This window comes from Furipterus horrens, unplaced genomic scaffold (assembly GCF_987537825.1).
Source record: "Furipterus horrens unplaced genomic scaffold, mFurHor1.1.pri manual_scaffold_8, whole genome shotgun sequence".
Taxonomy (NCBI): Eukaryota; Metazoa; Chordata; class Mammalia; order Chiroptera; family Furipteridae; genus Furipterus; species Furipterus horrens.
In genome coordinates, this window is record NW_028327178.1 from 89767943 (window position 1) to 89787665 (window position 19723).

The 19723-nt window shown below is 46.1% G+C and overlaps 1 protein-coding gene across 4 annotated transcripts in view; it reads left to right on the forward strand.

Moving 5' to 3' along the window:
• The first annotated feature begins 9134 nt into the window (after positions 1 to 9134).
• The window catches only part of HM13 (histocompatibility minor 13), a 37976-nt gene continuing 27387 nt past the window's right edge, over positions 9135 to 19723 (forward strand). The window contains exons 1-2 of one of the 4 annotated variants that reach the window (XR_016512763.1): positions 9135 to 9424; positions 17531 to 17629. Coding sequence is in view for 3 of the 4 variants with exons in the window: in XM_090286187.1 (XP_090142313.1) it covers positions 9242 to 9424; positions 17531 to 17629 (282 nt within the window). In the remaining variant the exon portion in view is untranslated. The remainder of the gene's footprint in view (positions 9425 to 17530; positions 17630 to 19723) is intronic. The other 3 variants (XM_090286187.1, XM_090286188.1, XM_090286189.1) reach the window with 3 other exon arrangements.

Consider the following 19723-nt stretch of genomic DNA (forward strand, 5'->3'; position numbering starts at 1 on the left):
TGTAAGCTACTTCCTGCCAGGGGATGAGGAAGGAAACCAGGGACTCTGCCTGGCACTGGACCACAGGAGGACTCTAACCACATTGTCCAAGCCCTCAACAGCCCTGAAGTCCAGCAGCCCCCACTTCCAGTCCAAGAGAGGGGTTTGGGAGTATTGCTGGAAGTTAGGATCACTAAGTTAGAATCCCTAAGTATACCATCCATTTATCCCCACAGAGTCTGGTCACCCCTTGGGGCACTGCCAAGAGAGGGACAGGAGGATCCCCCAACCCCAGATTCCTCCAATCTTCCTTCCCTTCAAAAGCTCCAAGAGCTCCTTTCTCTCCCCTTATCCTTCCCTCAGAAGCAATGAGCAGCCTCTCTACACCAAGGATTGGGAAACTCAGAGTCTCCAGGACCCAAGAGGTTAACCAAAAAGTGTGAGACTTGGTGACTGGAGAGCACATGACCCACCTAGAGGGGACAGCACAGCTCAGCTCACCAAAATGCTGTCAGTGTTTCCTGACAGTTAGAAGCCCACATTCTAGAGCTATGCTGCCTGGGTTCAGATTCTGGTGTTGCTCTTTACTGTCTGTGAGTTCTTAGGCCAGTCACTTAACCACTCTGTGCCCATTTCCTTAACTATGAAAAAGAATAATACTTGTATCTATCTGTATGATGCCACATAATAAAGTGCTTTGGGCAGCACCTGACATTAGTAGGTACTCAATAAATATTAGCGCTCATCACATGAAAATGCAGGGCTGAGATTGCCAGATCCTCTAACTATTCAAGAGAACACCAATAGCCAACTTTTTATTTTGAAATTGCTTTTTTCTTTTTCTTTTTTTTCCTTTGGCAACTGAGTGAAAGCAGTTGTTAAACCGCATCTGTGAGCAGGATTGGACCCATCAAACTGGCCGTTTGCAATATCTGCTCTGTTGAAACTTATCAAAAATGGAAGCCAGAAAGGAAATCTTGGAGGCAGCCTTTGCTTTGAACCCTATAACCAAACCTCCCCTAGGCAATAGTTACAGAAAAGGAAGGAGAAAATAGAGAGAAAAAAACACAAATGATATATTGAATTACCTTGGTACATAGCACATTGCACATTGAAGTGCTATGTTTTATGAGGGTTTTTTTTTTTTTTTTTAAGTAACTGAGATAAAGAATAGAAAGGTAGTTAGGGAAAGTGACATTTAAGCTGAGACCCATGAGAAGGAGGTAACTTAACAACAACAACAAATAGGAAGAGAGAAGACCAGTCAGGGAGGAACAGCTTATGCAAAAGGCCTGAGGCAAAAAAAAGAAAAGAGCTTGATGCAAAAAAAGGTGAGCAGTAATGATGAGCTGGATGTCTAGCAGGTGCAGCAGGTGCAGGGCCTGGAAGATGATAGTGAAGATCATCAAATTATCTTGAGGACAATGTGGAGCCATTGAAGGATTTCAGGCAGAGGTGTAATGTGGAGTTGACTTCAGGAGACAAATTAGGAAGCTGTGGAAATAACCCAGAAGAGCAGGTGTGGCCTGGATTGGCCAACAGCCTTGGACGTAGACAGCCCCACATCCCTGTGGCTTGATAGGCCTCTAGGTCAAAGGCTGGGCTTATGCCGCAAAGCAGACGGGATGGTTTTCTACAAGGCATGCAGCTGCCTTCCCATTGCCATTGTCTGTCTGATGACTGGCCTAGGCTGCCCTCTGCTGGCAGAAGAGGGCCCTCCTCCTCAGAGCAAGGGGAACTGCAGCTTCTGAAAGAACACGATTGCAGATTGGAAGCGAAAAGGATGCCTGGCTCCCACCAATCTTCCCCATCTCAGTTAATGGTATCTCCATCAGCCAATAGCTCAATTCAGAAACCCAGGACTCAGCTCCTCCTCTTCCCTGACTCCCCATCAGGGAGTCCTGTTGATTCTAGTTTCTATATAAAATCCTAAATCAGAAATTTCCTGCATAGATATTAATCTCATCCACTTCTCCCCACTCCCACCAGGCTCACTTTAGCTGAAGCCACCACCATCTCTTCTTTGCTGTTTTTTCACTTTTACTCTTGCCTTGACCAATCCATGTCCCACTCAGCAGTCAGCGTGCTCATGGCATCCTCTGATTCCACAATCCTTGCTCCTCAGTTTAAAACTCCTCTCACCAGCCAGTGTTGGCGCAAACATACGTACAGATCCACCCAACCAGGGCATTCTGCAGGCATGGAAAACTACAAAGATGCAAGAGAACAGAGAAGCTCACGTCACAGACTCACATCATCTCACTGGCTCCTCTCCTTACCCTGTCCTCTTTCATTTTTGTCTGTCTCATTCTCCCCCTCTCACAAATTTCTGTTCATTTCTAACGCAAAGCAGATTGGCCATTTTTGTGTCTTTGGTACCTGCCATCCAGAGCTCTTATGGTTCCTTCCCTAGAAAAAAATACCAACGACAAGACAGTAATGCTTTTCACCCTTGAGTACATCCTGATGCTGACATTCTATGACTCTAACATTCCATTATTTTAACATCCTATGGACTGACCTGCAATTACAGAAATCCTCACTGACCCCAGACTCAGACCATGTAATGCTCACCCACCCAGAGGCCTTGTGACAGTATAGCTGGGTGCCCTGACCACACTGCGCCAAGGAGGCTCATGAACATAGGAGCCTCAGGGTTTCTGATGTTACCAAACCCAACCAGTGGCAGGGGTGGGGTCCTACTGCTCACTGCCTACCACACAAATCTCCAAAGATGGAGTTCAGTGGAAAAGAAAAGAATCTCTTATTTTATGGCAAGTTTCTGTCTAAAATATCTGAGTAACAAAAGTAAGGGGAAGGGAAAAATCAGAGCATGACATCAAAAATATGTATTTAAATATTTGTCATTACAGCTACTGCATAGGTTCAAGAACTGAAAATAACACAAAAACAAAAATCTGTTCACAGTGCTAACTATTATCACCAAGGTCTTTGGAAATAACAGCAAGTTTCTGCCTCAAAGCCCATTCCCTCTAAGACACCCAAAGAAAAATCACCCAGTCACCCTCTGCCAGCTCAGTTCAAGGCTGTGCCAGGAACTTTTTTTCCCACCCCAAAAGTATCATAAACATAGGAGGCTTAGCTGGTCTCCAGTTGCTGTCCAGCTTCAGGCATCTTTCAGAGTCTGTGCCCCCAGGCCTCCACTCACAGACACACCCTGGCCACCATTGGGAGGCCCACTGGTGACTGATGACACACCCCTAATGGGGGAGGGGAAAGAACTGAGTTTTTGCTTCTGGTCAGCACTCCTGTTTCAAAAGTCCTCTCCCAAAATCCCATGCATGCTGAATGCCAGTGGGAATCTCCAGCCTTCCAACCAATGAGGGCCAGTTGGCCATGTTTGCCTTTGCCCCTCTTCTGGCCACCACGTTTAGCAAGTGGGCCAAGTCTACAGTCACAGATGTGCAGCTCAAACTTATTTCTCGGGTGAGGTGTCCCTTGTTACACTGAGGCAAATCATGTTACTTCAGCTCATGAAGGCTGCCATTTGTAGCACACGGGTTTTCTGTGAAAGCGAACTAAGAGTATGCAGAGAAAAGCAGAGGACACACAGAGAGGATCCTGGTGGCATGGACGCCATGGTTTTGGGGAGTAAACGGGGCCCAGCTCTGTCCCTGCCTGTCCTTTGTAGGCATTTGGTTGTTCACCTCTTCCTTGGAGTTCAAGAGCTGATACATTCTCACTTTTGCAAATCCAGCCTGTCCCCAACCCAGCAAAGAACAAAGGGAACTCTGAAATGACAACTTGGTCTTTAAGTCTGTAAAGATCTTTTATTTCCTTTTTTGAATGTCAGGAGCAGAGGGATGCATCCATGATACTCATTACTACTTGGTAGACTGTCATTCACTGTTTTCTGCATATATTTTGGTTTTAATTACCAGTTCCTATGCTCATTCCCATCCCTCTACAGCAGCGATTTTCAACCTGCTTGCCGCAAGAATTTTTAAAACATGCAATACCTGACTATTTAGTCAGGGGCACTGACCTCTTTTTCCTTATATTGTCAAATTAAAAAATGACAACAATCAACAAAACAATAGCCATCTGGTGTAAATGAATCAAAATGATACCTTGTTTTTTGTCAGCTCGGCAAAAAATATATTTTCTTTTTTTTTGGTGTGCTTTAGAATTTGGGTAGTTTATGTATGCCATGCAATGAAAATGGTTGAAAATCACTGCTCTATAGGCAACCATTCTAATGTACTTGATATGCATTCTTTAATATGTAAGTATTCTTGTTAGCTTTGCCCTGTTGCCATGTAATATGTACTTTTAATTCACATAAATTGTATCGCACATTTTACTTAATGCTTAGCTCTACGTTTTAAAGATCTATACATGTTGATGAGGGTTTGAGGGGTCGTAAGGAATGAAGTCAGTGCCTCTCCCAGGTCCCCTTCCCCAGACATATTTACCTGAGCCCTGCTGTTGGGAGTGGTGACTGAAAACCACTTACAGCTGTCACCTTCTCTGGAGAATAGGTCTTGGTCAAACAGAAGTCAACTAGCCAGGGACACAACCTCACATCTCCCTCCCCTAGATTGTGGCCTGACAGATCCGGGGGTACAAGAGAACTAGCCTCAGAGGGGAACAACCCCTTGCTACAGCATGTGCCCCAGAGCTTCCCTTGGGGTCAGGCTGAAGTAAGTCTCTGGCTGAGACCCCCTTCTCACTTAGCCTTTTACTTCCTTAGCCTTCTCTTCCCTCGTTTATTTCCTCCTATTAGACAGAATAGATAGCAAACCGAGGCAGAAAGGGGAGGGAGACATGTCTCACCCATTAATTCATTAGTCCAGTGCCCAGTCAGAGAAGATTGCCAGGTAAGATTTCCGAAAATCACAAGAAAAAAAATGATAGCATAGGAGGCGGAAACCTTTGAAATTCTGTGTGTATTATTTCTACTATCTAGGAGAGAGAGCCTTTGAAACTGTATGTTAATCCCAAGGCCCAGCAAAGAGAGGAGGAAGGGGAACCTAGAAGCTGGCTACAAGCATAAAACCCCTAAACCCCCAATAGATGGGGCACTCAGACTAACTGGGTGCCCACTCGCAGCTTCGTGCTCAAGTGTATTTCATAAATAAACTTACTCTCATTTCCATTACACGTGTTGTCTCTCACCTGAATTCATCTGTCAAGAGCAAGAAAAGAACTGAGGAGGTGGGGCCCCCTAAACTGGTTCTCCCAAGTAACATTCCTAAGTATACTTCCCCCAAAATCACTTGAACAAGAATCCCCATCTCAGGCTCTGCTTCTAGAGAACCTGACCTATGATGGTGATGGTACATTATCATCCAAACGGGTACACTTTTAAGAGTACAAGGGCTTCTATTAATAAGCCAAGACAAAGGGCAGAAGCCATGGCCGTCGTGCCCAACCAGTACATGCGCCAACTGCGTATGCACTTGGCTTGTGCTTCCTGTTGCCACCTAGTATACCATAGTCACATCCAGCACATTTTGTCAACTTGTTCCCCAGTGACACACACCTAGGTGTGCTCTGATAGCCCCCCTCCCCCCAAACAAACAATAACCAAAAAAAAAAATCTGTTAGGGAAATCCTCAGATATGTCCCCTAGTACACCTCTTCGAGAATTTCTCTAGGGTCATGGCGCCAAAGACACAATTCACATGGGCTGTTTTGGCCTTCATAAATATGTTTCCAAATGAGGATTTCAGCCTAAGGCAAGCAGATGTGGGGGCCTAGTGTTCCTCCCTGTTTCTTCTACCTTAGTAAAACCACTGTGGCATTTGTGGGGTGCTACCCTGCTAGAAATACAGGCGTGCCCTGAGGTTCCTTCCCTGAAGAAATACATTTGACTGGAGCTCTGAGGGATGAGTCGGAGTTAACCAGGGTTGTGGGTGAGAAAGAGGTTAAGTGGAGGAAACAATGTATTCGTTCATTTACATATAAATATTTATTGACCAGGTATATTTAAAGGCCCTGTGGCTTCAACAAATAGGAACAGTAAACATTTATACAGAGTTGTACTGCTTTCGGGCCCATTCTCTCACAACAACCAAAAACCCAGGACCTCCTGGGCTCACAAGGTAGAATATACCTTCTATGAATAAGGAAGTTCTATACCAGAATTTCTCAAACTAAGTGCATGTATAGATCACCTGGATATCTGATAGGTCTGGGGAGGTTATGCATATCTTAAAGGCTCCCAGGTGATGCTAATGCTGCTGGATTAAAAAGGGCCTACAGAACCACAATACCATGATCGCATCCAAACAATCCATATTCAAATTTTCCTGCTTGTCTGAACATTTTCTTTATAAAAATGTTGAGATCCAGGATCCAATCAAGGATGATATGTTATACTTGGTTTTTACCTCTCTTCAATCTCCTTTCATCTACAACAATCTTGTGGATTTTTCTTTTCTTTCATGGCACCAACATTTTTTAAAATCCAGGCCAGCTGATTTGTGCCACAATCCTGATTTTTCTGTTTTCCTTATGAGTAGATGCAGGACAAACAACTCTGGCAAGATTACACAGGTAATGTGTCCTTCGCATTGCATTCATCTTGCCATTTTGTTCCATCTTATCTGATGATGCTAAGTTTGATCATTTTGTTAAGGGAGTGCACACCAGATCACTCCATTGTAAAGGAAACATCTTCCTTTTTGTAATTACTAAGTAATCCGTGGGGTAACACTGTAAGACTATAAAAATATCCTGGTCCTTAACAACAACCTTTCCCTCAATAGTTTTAGTACCTATTGATGACTTTGCTTCTTATTTTCAGAACTATTTAAGCATGTAATAGTGTGTGCCAAGTGTGTGTGTGTGTATGCATGTGAACATATGAGAAAAAAACTAGAAACTTGGAAATCGATTCACAGTGATGGAATACAATAATAAGTGAAAAGATGTGGGGAAGAACTGCATGTTTCTTTAAAGATGTTATTTATTTATTTGTTTGTTTATTTCTAGAAAGAGGGGAAGGATGAGGGAGGGAGAAGGTAAGAGAGAGAAACATCAATGTGAGAGAGAAACATCAATCAGTTGCCTCTCACATGCCCCAAACTGGAGACCTGGCCCACAACCCAGGCATGTGCCCTGACCAGGAATCAAACCAGTGACCTTTTGTTTCTCAGGCCAGTGCTCAATCCACTGAGTCACACCAGCCAGGGCTGCATATTTCTTTAGAACAAATACTTGGTAATTTAACTACCCCAGGCTCTAAACAACCTCCGTTCTTAACCTCAGCTCAGATCTCCTCTGGGAAAGTAGCCTCACACAGGAGGCTTTGGCAGATAAAGCCTCAGGCACCCACCCTCAGATTGTCCTATCCCTATCTCTGGAGAATATCAAGACAGACAGACCCTAAGCCAGAAATCCAACCCCTGACAGGAGCTCGCTGAACTTGGGTCAACCCCTAAGTTCTCTGGGTCATATTCACAATCTCCCACTCTCTAGTGTAAAGGGAGATGGCCAGATCAGACCTGGGCCAAACTAAATCAAGTGCTCAACCTAGCTCGAAGCAGAGGTGTCTCTGATTTCCAATTGTTTGCTCTCAGATGAGGAAGTGCAGAGCCACAAGGTCTGGTTGCTGCTGGGCAAATCCAATGGCCTGAATTATTGATGGATGAATTCATCAGGCACAGTCTTCGCCCACTCATTCAGGTCATGTCCAGCTTACTGAAAAACAGAGCCTGAAAGTGTACACCATCTGCCCAGAATGAAGCTACTCTGGTCCAAACTCAGTCTTCTATGCAGCTGGAGTGTTAGAAAAAGCAGTCTTCGGAGTCTTACAGACCTGAGTTCAAGTCTGCTCTCCCACTGCTGACTGTGACCTGGGTTGACTAGTTTACCTCTGTTAGGCTTAGTTTCCTTACCTATAAAATTGAATCAATCATCCCTTACGAGTGTTATGGGATCAAAGAAAACACACATAAAGTTATTAGCACAGTGTCTGAAACATACTAAAGAAAGAACTCTTATTATTCAAATGTTTATAGTTTGACTTCTTGACTTTGTCTCCCCTTACTGTGAATCCCATGCTCTAGACACACCTCACCACCTGCTAAGTGTGGACCAAGCCATGTGATTTTACGCCATTTGTGCCATTTACCATTTTATTGCCTCTCAGCTCTAAATCCACTTTTTTTGCCAGCTCTGTGATAATGGAGCTGGGCCTTGTAAATATTTCTCCTTTGCCAGCTGACATACGTTAAGCCTTTTCACTAGAGTCTGCTAGAAGGACACAGAAGGAGAATGGATTTTTCCTTCCTGGTTCCAGGATGGCTTACTTTCTGGGTTCCTGGTAAGCATGCTTTCTCCTCCACTGCTTGGCTCAAAGTTTCTCCAGTGCTAAGTGCCTTCAGGGTGCAGCTTTCTCCAGTTTGTCTGACGCACACTTTCTGCAGCTCTTAACTAGGGAAGCAGTAACATAGCCAGGAGCCCCAGATAGCCTGGGCCTGCACCCAAGTCCAGGTCACTCCTACCCACACCCTCTCCTCACTTCTCAATGAACATACACTGGGAGCCCCACAGGGCTGCTCATCTACGGAGCCAGCTACCTGAACTTCATCCTGTGGAACTGGCTGGAACCACCCCGACCCAAGCCATAAACAGAAGTGCGCTAGGTTCCCAGAGAGGGAGGTCTCTCTAAATTTCTTGTCTCCATTAACATGCTATGTAACATAAAGCTACACACTAACATCCTGTAGACTTTTTTTTTTTTTTTCATTTTAATTATTGTCCTCCCACCCCCCTCGCCATACCCCCACACTAATGAGGGCACGGACGGGCTTTTGCATGTGTTGTTCCTCCTCTGTGTCCTCAGAGCCTAGGACAGTGCCTGCCATATAATGGGATACTCAAATATTTAAGGAGTGAAGAAGGAACAATGGAATATTGGATAAGTGAGTAAATTCTTAGTTATTAGAATGAGGATCTGTGGGACAGCCTAGGATCGAGGAGGCGACTGGGACTGAGAACAGAATCCTTAGGTCTCGCTCGGTTGGACGCCCACCGCAGTGGTGCAGTGTTCCTTCCCCGACCTCTTCCAGCAAGTTGCTTAGCAACCGGCCGCCGGGCGCTCCGCCACCGCTAGAGGGCGCGCGGGCGGGGAGACGTGAACGCGCACGCGTGCGCGACTCGGCCGGCGAGGGAGGCACGTCACTTCCTGTTTCTTTAGGGGAACGTGGCTTTCCGTGCTGCGGCCGTTTTCCCTTCTGCGACTCACTGGCAGTGGCGGGAGCTGGAGTCAGACTCCGAGCGCGGCGTGGTGATGGACTCGGCCCTCAGCGATCCGCATAACGACAGCGCCGAGGCTGGCAGCCCTGCCAACGGCACCACGCGGCCGCCTTCCACTCCCGAGGGCATCGCGCTGGCCTATGGCAGCCTCCTGCTCATGGCGCTGCTGCCCATCTTCTTCGGCGCCCTGCGCTCTGTGCGCTGCGCCCGCGGCAAGGTAGGGTCAGCGGCAAAACCGGGTGCTTTCCACCTCCCACCCGGGAAACGGCTGACACGGACCCGCCCCACCCCCCTATCCCCGCCCTGGAAGGAACTGACACCTCCTCTCCCTGACACTGATCCTTCCCAGCTTTGAGCACCACCGCTTCCCTACCGCAGGCCCACATCCCGCGGCTGGCCTTAGGTGGCCAAAGATCTGGGCACCGACCCGCGAACCGGCTACTGACACCTTCCTCGAATACGACCTGGTTTCTGTCCCCACTCAGATCCTGACACATCCCTCCCTATCTGCATCATACTGGTAACACTGAGCCGACCCTCACACTGTGATTCCTGCACTAATGGTTCTCAGCCAGCTGGGCCCAGTCAGACCAGCCCCACCCTCAGCTCTGACTGTTCATCCCATCTGAGACAGTCACCCCATCCCAGGCTCTGGATTAACCCCAATCTGTACCCGATGGGGGTAATGGTCCTGAGAACTCCTGAATGGTACAATTCCATGTCATCCCTCCGTTAGGAACCCTGCCTCACACCATCCCAGGGCAGATGCTAGCATCTAGGCGCATCCCTAGATTCTGACACCTGTCTAACTGGAATCTATGGCCTGTAGTGTGCTCTCCCAGAACCTCCAGATCAGGCATTGCCTTTGCATTAATATATATATATATATTAACCCAGGAATATAGCCCCAGCTTAGCCTCCAGTTTTTCACATCACTTTCTGGAACCAATTTCAATCATCTAACCTCTCAATACCTGGCACCTTTTTATCAGGCATAGACCCCTTATTTGGCTAGTTTCCTCTCCCGGACAACCAGCCAACTTTGTCCTACCTGCTCTATCCTGAGCCCAGACCCTGTTCTAATGCCTGATCCTGTCCCCACCCCAGGCCATAAGCCTACCTCCAAGTAGCCTTTCTTCCTATGCCCCCGAGACAGTCTCTACCAAGTTGGGCCTACCTGCTGAGTAACTGAGCTGCTTTTGGCCTCTCGGGTGGGACTGGGCCAGCCCCCATCCCTGGCCTTCCTCAACATCTGTCCCATTGGATACCAAAGAGAACTGCAGCACCTTCCATCTCTCCACTTCCTCCCCCATCCGTCTTCCCTATATTAAGCCTTCTCTAGCCCGTTGCACCAATGGCTTCTCACTTGCTGGAACCCAGTCCCCTCCTCCACCACCTCCTGACTTGCATGCAGCTCCCTGCTGCTCCTCCCCACCCAAACCTGAAGTTGAGCCTCAGCGGAAGCTGTCTTACTCAAAGAGGGCAGGCCCACAAAGCAGCTGCCACTTCTGAAACTGCTCAAACCCACATTCTCAAAACATTACCCAACTTGAGCAGTGGCTGAGGCCTGCCACCTTCCTTCCCCAAGATCAGAGACCTTGCTGGCTGGCTGTGTGGTCAGATGCTGAGGGGAGTAGTCGGGAAGGGCTTTGGTGGCCCCATTGACCTTTCTGTTCTGCCTCTTCTAAGCAGGATTCGGGCACCCTTCAACTTCCCTACCATACCTTTCGGGCAGAGACTTAGTGCAGGGAGAAATTCTGAAATAGACCAGAACAGAGGAGGTGAGGGGCAGCACGTGTAAGGTGGGCAGTTTATCTGAGGGGCTTCCAAAACTGTGAGTAATTCTTGGCACTTTCTGCATACGGATCACTAATCTCTTCAGAAAACACCTTGTAGGCAACAAAGTTTCCAGAACCTCCACTGTTGTCCAGGGTGTGGGGATGCTACAGAGATGAGTGGGTCGGAGCTTAGGTTTCTGGATGAGGAAGGAATACCCAGATCTGTGATTGTAGTACAGGTGGTGCTCAGGGTTTAGAGAGAAAGACTGAGCACACCTGGGGCAGGGGAGGGTGGTTTTGGGCTGAAGGTGGGCTTGAGCCTTGATGTAGAAGACATTTTAGGAATGAGGAAACCAGGTAAGCAGGGGTGCAAGGCAGTTCAGAAAATGATGTGGCCGGAGCAGAGGGTCTGGATAGATGAGAGCTTTAGATCCACTGTTACCTCGGAATACCCTGCCCCAGCATCTCCTGCCGGACAGCAGGGGTTGGAAGACTGTGTGAAGTCGCAAAGGGCCTGGTCCTTAGTAGCCTCCCACCACAAGGGTAGTCTGAAGGTAACAAACCCTTCACCCTCCTTGATTCTCCCAGCAACCGAGTGTGGCAAGCAGAGCCAGCTGTATTATCCCCGCTGTGCAAAGAAAGAAACTGAGGGTCAAAGAAATTATTTCTCAAGATCACTCTGCCAGTTAGGGACAGAACCAGGTGTCACCAGTCCTAGTCTGGGGCACTTCTTGATACACAGGTGCCTCTAAATGATGCACAAATGGCATTTTGGCCTAGGGAAAGGACAAGCCAAATGACTTCCTTTCTCTACCCTGAGTCATGCTTCCCTGGTCATTTGGTGAGGAGAGAGAAAAGTCAGCATGGAGGCCCAAGAGTTTTGATTCCCCACCAGTGTTAAACCCTAAAGCCAGTTGAGAGTGGGCATGTGAGGACAAAATTCTCCCTGGGGCCAACTCGTCCGTAACAGACAGGGCGATTTGTGAAATCATAGGGAGAAGAGCGCGAAGTATCCAGGAATGTGTTAAATAAAGAAGGAGGAGTAATCTTAGAGGGTGCCCATCCCTGTCAGACACTCGTGTTCCCAGAACGGAGCAGGTCCCAGGTCCAGCAGTAGCTGCACCGCAGATTGCTTCAAAGGTGCTTGGCCTGGAACTGGGCTGCTGGGCTGGGCATCAGGGGTACTGGGACAAAGAAGACCGAGCTCTGCCCTCACAGAGGTCAGTCACCGAGGAGAAACAGATGTGTGACCAGCCAACCAAACGGAATGCTGATGTGCCTCCTAGAGTTGGCAGCAGTTGTCCTTGTGTGGACGGTGAGAGTTCTGCAGGCAGAACAGAAAGCGGGTGGGGGGAGGGGGGACCCCAAGGTGTATCCAGAGAGTCCGGGAGTAGTGTGATGTGAGCCCAGTACAGGGGCTTGTATGGGGCGACAAGACGATGCTCAGGGCTTTCTTGAGGTACTGACTCCTGAAGGCAACACGACAATTTACCTTAATAGTTAGAAAATTACTACACACTTGCTCTCGGCAAAAAATCAAGCAGTGTAGAAGTACAAAGGAAAAGCCTCCTCAGTACCTCTCCTTGGAAGTAACCTAGTTGGCTGTTTGGTGTGTAACCTTCCAGGACTTCTGTGTTTGTACAAACATATGTATGTACTTGTGTGTATATTCATGTGTAAATTTATTTTTATAAAAATGAGGCTTTATGAGGCATACTGTTCTGCAGTTTGATTTATTTTTCTTTAACAGTGTCTTGGTCATTTTCCTGCGTCAGTACATCTGAATCTACCTCATTGTTCTGTGGTAGGGAGGGTAGGCAATGTGTGCCCATGGTATAGAATTCCAGAAAAACAAAGGGGTGCACAGTGAGTCTTCTTCCTGCCTCAGCTGCTCAATTGCTCCCCAGAGGCAGACCCTGTCACCTGTTTCATGGATAACCATCCAAGAAATTCTGTGCCTTTACAAATAAATGAATAGGCTTTTCCCCACTTTTGTGATATAACTTACATTTTGTTATATATATACACTTCTTTTTTTGCGCCTTTCTTTTTTTCACCAAATATATATTGGTGATAAATATGTCAGTACTTATGGAGTGGTCGTGTTCTTCCCTGATAGCTGTTCAGTGTCCCACCTGTACCCCCAAAATGTGACTCCTGGACCAGCAACATCAGCATCACTTGGGAACGTGTGAGAAACGCAAAATCTGAATGAGAAACTCAGGTGGGCCCAGCAGCCTGTTTTCACACGCCTTCCTGGTGATTCTGATGTGTGCTCCAGTGTGAGAACCCTGACTTAGAGTCCTCCACGGGTCGTTTGGTTGTGCCAGTCTTTTGCTGTTATAAGCCATGCTGAAATTAATGTTGTACAGTTATTTCACACTTGTCTGTGCATTTGTAGGATAAATTCCTTGAAATTGATTTTGGGTCAAAGACAATGTGAGTGTTTTAACTTTACCAGATTATCCACTATGGGGGTTGTATCAGTTTACACTCCTACCAGCAGTGACCTCAATTCCTGTGTAGTAGCTGCTTAGTAGTCCTCCAGTGGGTTTTGATCAGGTATGTGATACAATCAGGTCTAAACTTCAGAAAGCACTCCTGGCAGGGTGGTAATAGGCAGGAGGGAGAAAGGAAAGAGGTTGGCGAGGTGGTTGGGGGCGAAGGAGTGGGGTGGGGAATTAGCTGAGGAAATGCTTAGGAAGCAGAATTGGGGCAGGGTGAGTTGAGTGAACATTGTGGGAAGGATAGGAGACCCTGGGATCTCCAGCTGGAGTGACAGAGTGAGAGGATAGCCCACAGATTCCAGAGTATTTCTAGGTCATGGCCTGGGAGCAGAACTCCCAGGGCTCGCGCTGAACCAGTGGCTTGAAGCCTGGCATCTGTCTTCCCTCACTGCTTTTGCTTCTGCCCTGATAACTGAACATCCAGAATGTCACTGGAAGCTAAATTTATTTCTGCTGTTTGTGTCAGCTTTCCTCCCCACTCTCTTAATTATGTTTCATGTGTTAGAAGCTATGGCTTCTATTTGCATAGGAGCATCTGGTTTTTAAAAAATCCAAACTGAATTAGGAAAGAACCCTAACAGCATTTTGTATTTTTGTAACTATGAAGATTAACTGTTCTGCTGTCAGGAGTCTGTTCCTGAGAAAGGTCTCAGGCTCCCTGGGCATCTTGTCGCAAAAGCCTAGAAGTAATTTCCAGATAGGAAAAGTAAAGGGAGTCTAGGGTTGGGCTCTGGAACCAGACAGCCTCAGTGTGAATCCTGGCTCTGCCGCTTGTCAGCTGTGTGACCTTAAAGCAAGTTCTTGCACCTCTCTGAGCCTTGGTTTTCTCATCTATAAAATGGAGCTACCCGCTTCATGGGGTTTTTGTGAGGATGAAATCATGTAAAACACCTAGAACAGTGCTTGGCCCCTAGACAGCTCTCAGTAAATGTTATTCTTGTTACTGTTATTGACAGTCAGATTTCAAGTCTCTCCTTCTGACTCAATATTGCAGCGTGGGATATTTATAACAGTCACCCACAGAGGAGACCTGATTCCTTTGTGTGGTGGAGCATCTGTTCAACCTTGGTTTGTCATCAAATAATATTAAGCCTCTTCTGCCCAGCATGCTGGGCTGCAATGAAAGGAATATGTGGAAATGAGCCCTAACATTGATTGGTAGGTGAAGCCAAATTCCTCTATATACTGTCACACCTGTGTGCTTGGCCTTCAAAGTCTTGCTTAAGTAGCATCTGCTCCAGCCACCTCTGACACTGCCCTAGTTCCATGCAGGAGTATGTCCTGTTTGCTTCCTCATGATTTCCTTGTATATAATAGTAATAATAATACAGCTTGTTTATACAGCCTGAATGACGTGCTCAAGGCACGGCATTAAATACTTCCAATGCAAAAATCATAGGTTCTTGACGACTCATATTACGGTTGAGGAAATTGAGGCTCTGAGAGAGATTAACTCCCAAGGTCCCGCAGCTACGGAGGCAGACTGGGCTTTCTGTCATCAGAGCCCTCTCTCAACCATTTGACGCTCATACCATGTATCGCACCCGTGTATGTGTCTTATTTTGTCCTGCATCACAGTGTGTTGGGATATTCTGCTTACTGTCAAGGTTTTGCCCTGCCTGCCTGCCTGCCTGCCTGCCTGTGAACTCTTTGAGGTCAGGAGCTCGTTTGCGGGGTTTGTTTTTTTGTTTGTTTTTTTTCGTGCTCACACTACTGCCTCACAGGAAACAGAATTTGTGGAGGTCCACGTAGGGGGTGAGGAACTTGCCCAAGCCCCCCAGCACACTCCTGGCAAAAGCAGAAACCAAGAGCTGGGAGGGAATAGGGGAGACAACCCTGCCTCTCAGGGTCAGTGCCGCTCACCCACCTTACTGTCACCTCCCAGCAAAGCTGCCTGAGCATGACTCACACAGAGCGGCTTCTGGTGGCGCCAGAGGGGAGCTTCTATCTGGGCCTGGGCCTCTCATCCTCCCTGATAATCACAGCTCCTCATATGGTCACAACACTTTACAGTTTGCCAGGCTCTTTCACATCCCATATCTGATTTGGTTTAAGCCCCTTGGCCCTTTTAGAGGTAAGTAAAACTAGAGCTTGTCATCTGTTTGACAGCTGAGTAAATGATTTGTCTCAGTCACCCAGCAAGCCATTAAAGAAGCAATGAATACTTTGGCTATACTTTATATGCATTATTTGCACAAGTATGAATTACATCAGTAGGAAAAATTCCCAGAGGTGGGATTGCTTGGTCAAAGGGTATGTGCACTTGTGATTGTGACAGCTGTGCCAACATGCGCTCTACAGCAAGACCGACGTACCCTCCTGGTAGCAGCAAGGCTCAGCCCCTGCTTTACCCCAGCCTCACCAATTCGGCACATTATCAAATGTGGATTTTTGCCATTCTGAAGATGAAGAACTGGAATCTCAGTGTACTGTAGTTTGAGTATCTCTTATTAAGAGTGAGGATGAACATTTTTCCTGTGATTAAGAGCCATTTGTGGTTCCTATTCTGGGAATCTTCTCTTTGTATCTTGAGTGTGTGCAAGTTACAGTTTGACACACCTGCCAACTTGTCCCCCCCAAAAGGCTGGACCATTTTTTACACAAACGATGGCATGTGAGCATCCCAGTTCCCCACCTCTCCATCTCCTAGTGATCATTTCATGGGCTTCCTGCTCGATGCCCCCGTCTCCTTCCCCTTCTGCGACCTTCCACTGTGGTGCATGAGGACTTCCCTGGCCCAAAATCTACCTCTCAGGCAGCTTCCCCCTTAGCTTCTTTTGTCCTGTTGGTTTTTAAGAGGCAGCTGTAAGCCAAAATATGCATGAGATTCTGCAGCTGAACATGATCCCTTCTCTTAGGGATGCTGGCGCCTTATTCATAGGGTGGACGCGATGGTGAAATCTCGGGCACTGTGATGAGTCCGTGGCTCTTGCGGAGAGAACTTCTCTTGGGCACGCACAGAGGCTCATCTGCTGTTGCTAGGACTTTCGGGATCTGTAATATAAAATAGAATTAGACATAAGATGCAGTGAGAATTGCAGTTGTGAAGTAGGCTTACCCCAGGGGGGGGGAATCTGGAAAAGCTTCGTGGTAGTGATGTTTGCTGGGTCCTTGGGGACTGAGGGTTTTGCCCAGCAGAGGGCATCATTGTCCTGAAAGCTTTTCACTCTGGTTTTTCCTATGCTGCTGTTGAGGGGTTTTCATGAGAAAGTCTTCTGGTATGAATTCTATAAAGAATTCCTATGTTTAACTCCTGTGTTGCACTATTACTCCATTTCCAATTTTGTCCATATTTATAGGACTGAAATTATTTTGATTGCGTTCGGTTCTTTTTCATGTAAATATTTATCCTCTGTCAGCTCTTTACCTAAACCACATTCTTGCCAACTATACCATCTACCATTGTAAATTTAGAGGTGGCTTTCACTCTTACCAGGTTCGGTTTTCCCAAATTTCTTAAGTTTTATGTGCTGTCAAGACTGTCTTCTTACTGTTGCTGCCTTCCCATGTGCAGGTTCAGCCATTGTCAGTTTTCTTTGTTGTTGGTTTATTTCCACTCAGTATTCACTACCTACTGGATAAAAGATTAATCATATTTACCTCTTGGCTAATCCATAAGAAAATGGGAAGAGTTCTCATGAGTTCTAGGACAACTCTGTTGTCACCAGTTTCCAGGGGTTTGTTTGTTTCTTCCAGTTATCACATACCGTGACTGTCTCTGCCATAGCCCTCCTGCCTAGTTGTGCCACACAGGCATGAGGTCCTCCCTGAACTTTCCCGGTTGGGGTCCAAATATCCTCAGTGGCAAAATAGTAGGATCAGAGCATCTCACCCTGTGGTGGTTAGGCAGCACCCTTGGCAGAGGAGACGGCATTGACAAAGCCATGAGTTAAGAAAACATGGGACCCCTGACGCACCTAATTGAACTGGGGCTGAAAGGGGGTGGAGCTATTGGGGCACCAGATTCTCAACAGTGCCTGTCCCTTGGAGGCCAGCACCACACCCCTGCTCAGCAGGCACCTTTCTCCTCTCCTCTAGAATGCCTCGGACGTGCCCGAAACGATCACCAGCCGGGACGCCGCCCGCTTCCCCATCATCGCCAGCTGCACGCTCTTGGGGCTCTACCTCTTTTTCAAAGTAAGTCTTTGCCACCTATTGTGTCATTTGGTTTCAGTAACTTTTTCTTTTGTTTTATTTTTTCCATCACAGTAGGCACGCATGTTCATTTATAGAAAATAAAGAGCAGGATAAAAGTCATAATAATTCATCCCTAGACCACTAGCCAGAGACCACCACTGTTGGTGTTTGGGACGCTCTCCCACCGGCCTCCTTTGCTGCACGGAGCTTTTCGTTTTGTCTTCGTAATACCTGTTTGGTTTCATGGTACTGTTTATGTTGGGATGGGGTATAGCTCGTGTCTCAGACATACCTCTACCCTACTAATTGCTTTTTTTTTTTTTTTTTTTAATTTATCGAGGTTTATTTTCCCAATAAAAGTTACACAGGCTCAGTGTTGAAAACCTGGAAAACACAGAAAAGTAAAAAGGGGAAAACAGCAGTCATCCAAAATCCCACTACCAGAGACAGTCACAGATTCCCTTTGGAGGTGTGTCCTTCCACTCTTTCTCCCGTGCATGGTTTTGCAATAGTTGTGACCATGTGGTGTATTCAGTTTTGTAGCTGCTTTTTTCACTTCCCATTAATAACATCATTAACATTTTCTCATGTTACTGCAGACTCTCCTTAAACTTTTTTTAATATACATGTCCTTTTTTTTTAATTATAAAAGTAATATATCCTTGGCTGGTGTGGCTCAGTGGATTGAGCCCTGGCCTACGAACTGTAAGGTCCCCAGTTCAATTCCCAGTCAGTACACATGCTGGGGTTGTGGACCAGGGTTGTGTGGAAGAGGCAACCAATCAGTGTATCTCTTGCATGTCGATCTTTCTCTCCCTTTCTTTCTCCCTCTCTTTCCCTCTCTCTAAAAATAAATTTTTTTAAAAATCTTTAAAAGTAATATATACAGAAAACTTTAAAAAATAAAAAAGAAGGAAAAATTATCAATACACAAAGATAGTCCCTTCTGACGTTTTTACCTATCTCCTTTCAGGCTTCTAATAATCATATTTTTAACATAATTATAATAATGTCAACAGGAGCACTGTACTTTTTTTGGGGGGGGGGGTTGTTTTGTGTGTTGTTTTTTTTTTTAAATAGCACATCACAAGCCGTTTTTTTCCTGCTCAAATAGAATCCCTCAAGGACAACCTTTAATGTACATTTTAAAAATATTGTGTACATGGTTAAAATTTTTTTTTAATATAAGGGAAGGTGCATATGATTCATAATCCTCTCCTCGATGTAGTTTCTTGTGAACTTTTATGTATAGATCTACATTTATGTTAAATTTTAAAAATAAATACATGTCTCAAGCACACACCTCTTACTTACCGTGGAGGTATCTTTGTATCAAGACAGTTCAGTCTACCTCATTCTTTTTAACAGCTGCTTGTGGTTCTGTTTTACAAATGTGCCCTGAGGGTTATTTAGTGCTGGGGCTTCACAGCAGTGCTGCCAGGAACATCTTTGTGCGCATATGTTGGTGCATGCACATATTTACAAGTATATCTGCAGTAGGGTTACCAGGTCAAGTAGCATCTGTATTTGTAATTTGGACATATAGTGCCACATTCTTCCGAAGAGGTTACACGAGCTGACATTCCCTCTAACAGTCACAAGTGTGCTTTCCTGGATTCTCACCTGCATTGGGTAGCCTCCAAATTCTTTGTTTTTACTAGTCTGCAAATGAGTCAAAAATATAATTGCCAACACCTGTTTCCTGTTCCTTCATTGTTGGGTCAGAACTACTCTTTTTAATGGTTTCAGGATAATCCCCCCAAACCATGGTTGACTTACATCATCCCCCTCGTTCTGATTTTCACTCTTATCAATAAATAAGAGTGCATCAAGTAACATTAGATATTCATTGGTTGTTTCTTTTTGTTTTTGTTTTTTTCTTGGACCTCAGGTGAGGCGTTGACTTTATCAGATGCTTTGGATCATAGCACAATTTTATCAGTCCATGCCAGGCCCCCTCCTTGTTTTTTTCTCCCCTCTACCCGTTTCCCACCTTCGTTTTTCACCTCCATTTCCCTCTGTGCCAGAGGCACCTGCTCTGATGGTTTGATTTGTGTTCATAGATGTGTGTCTCCTTATAAAATATCTGGTGTT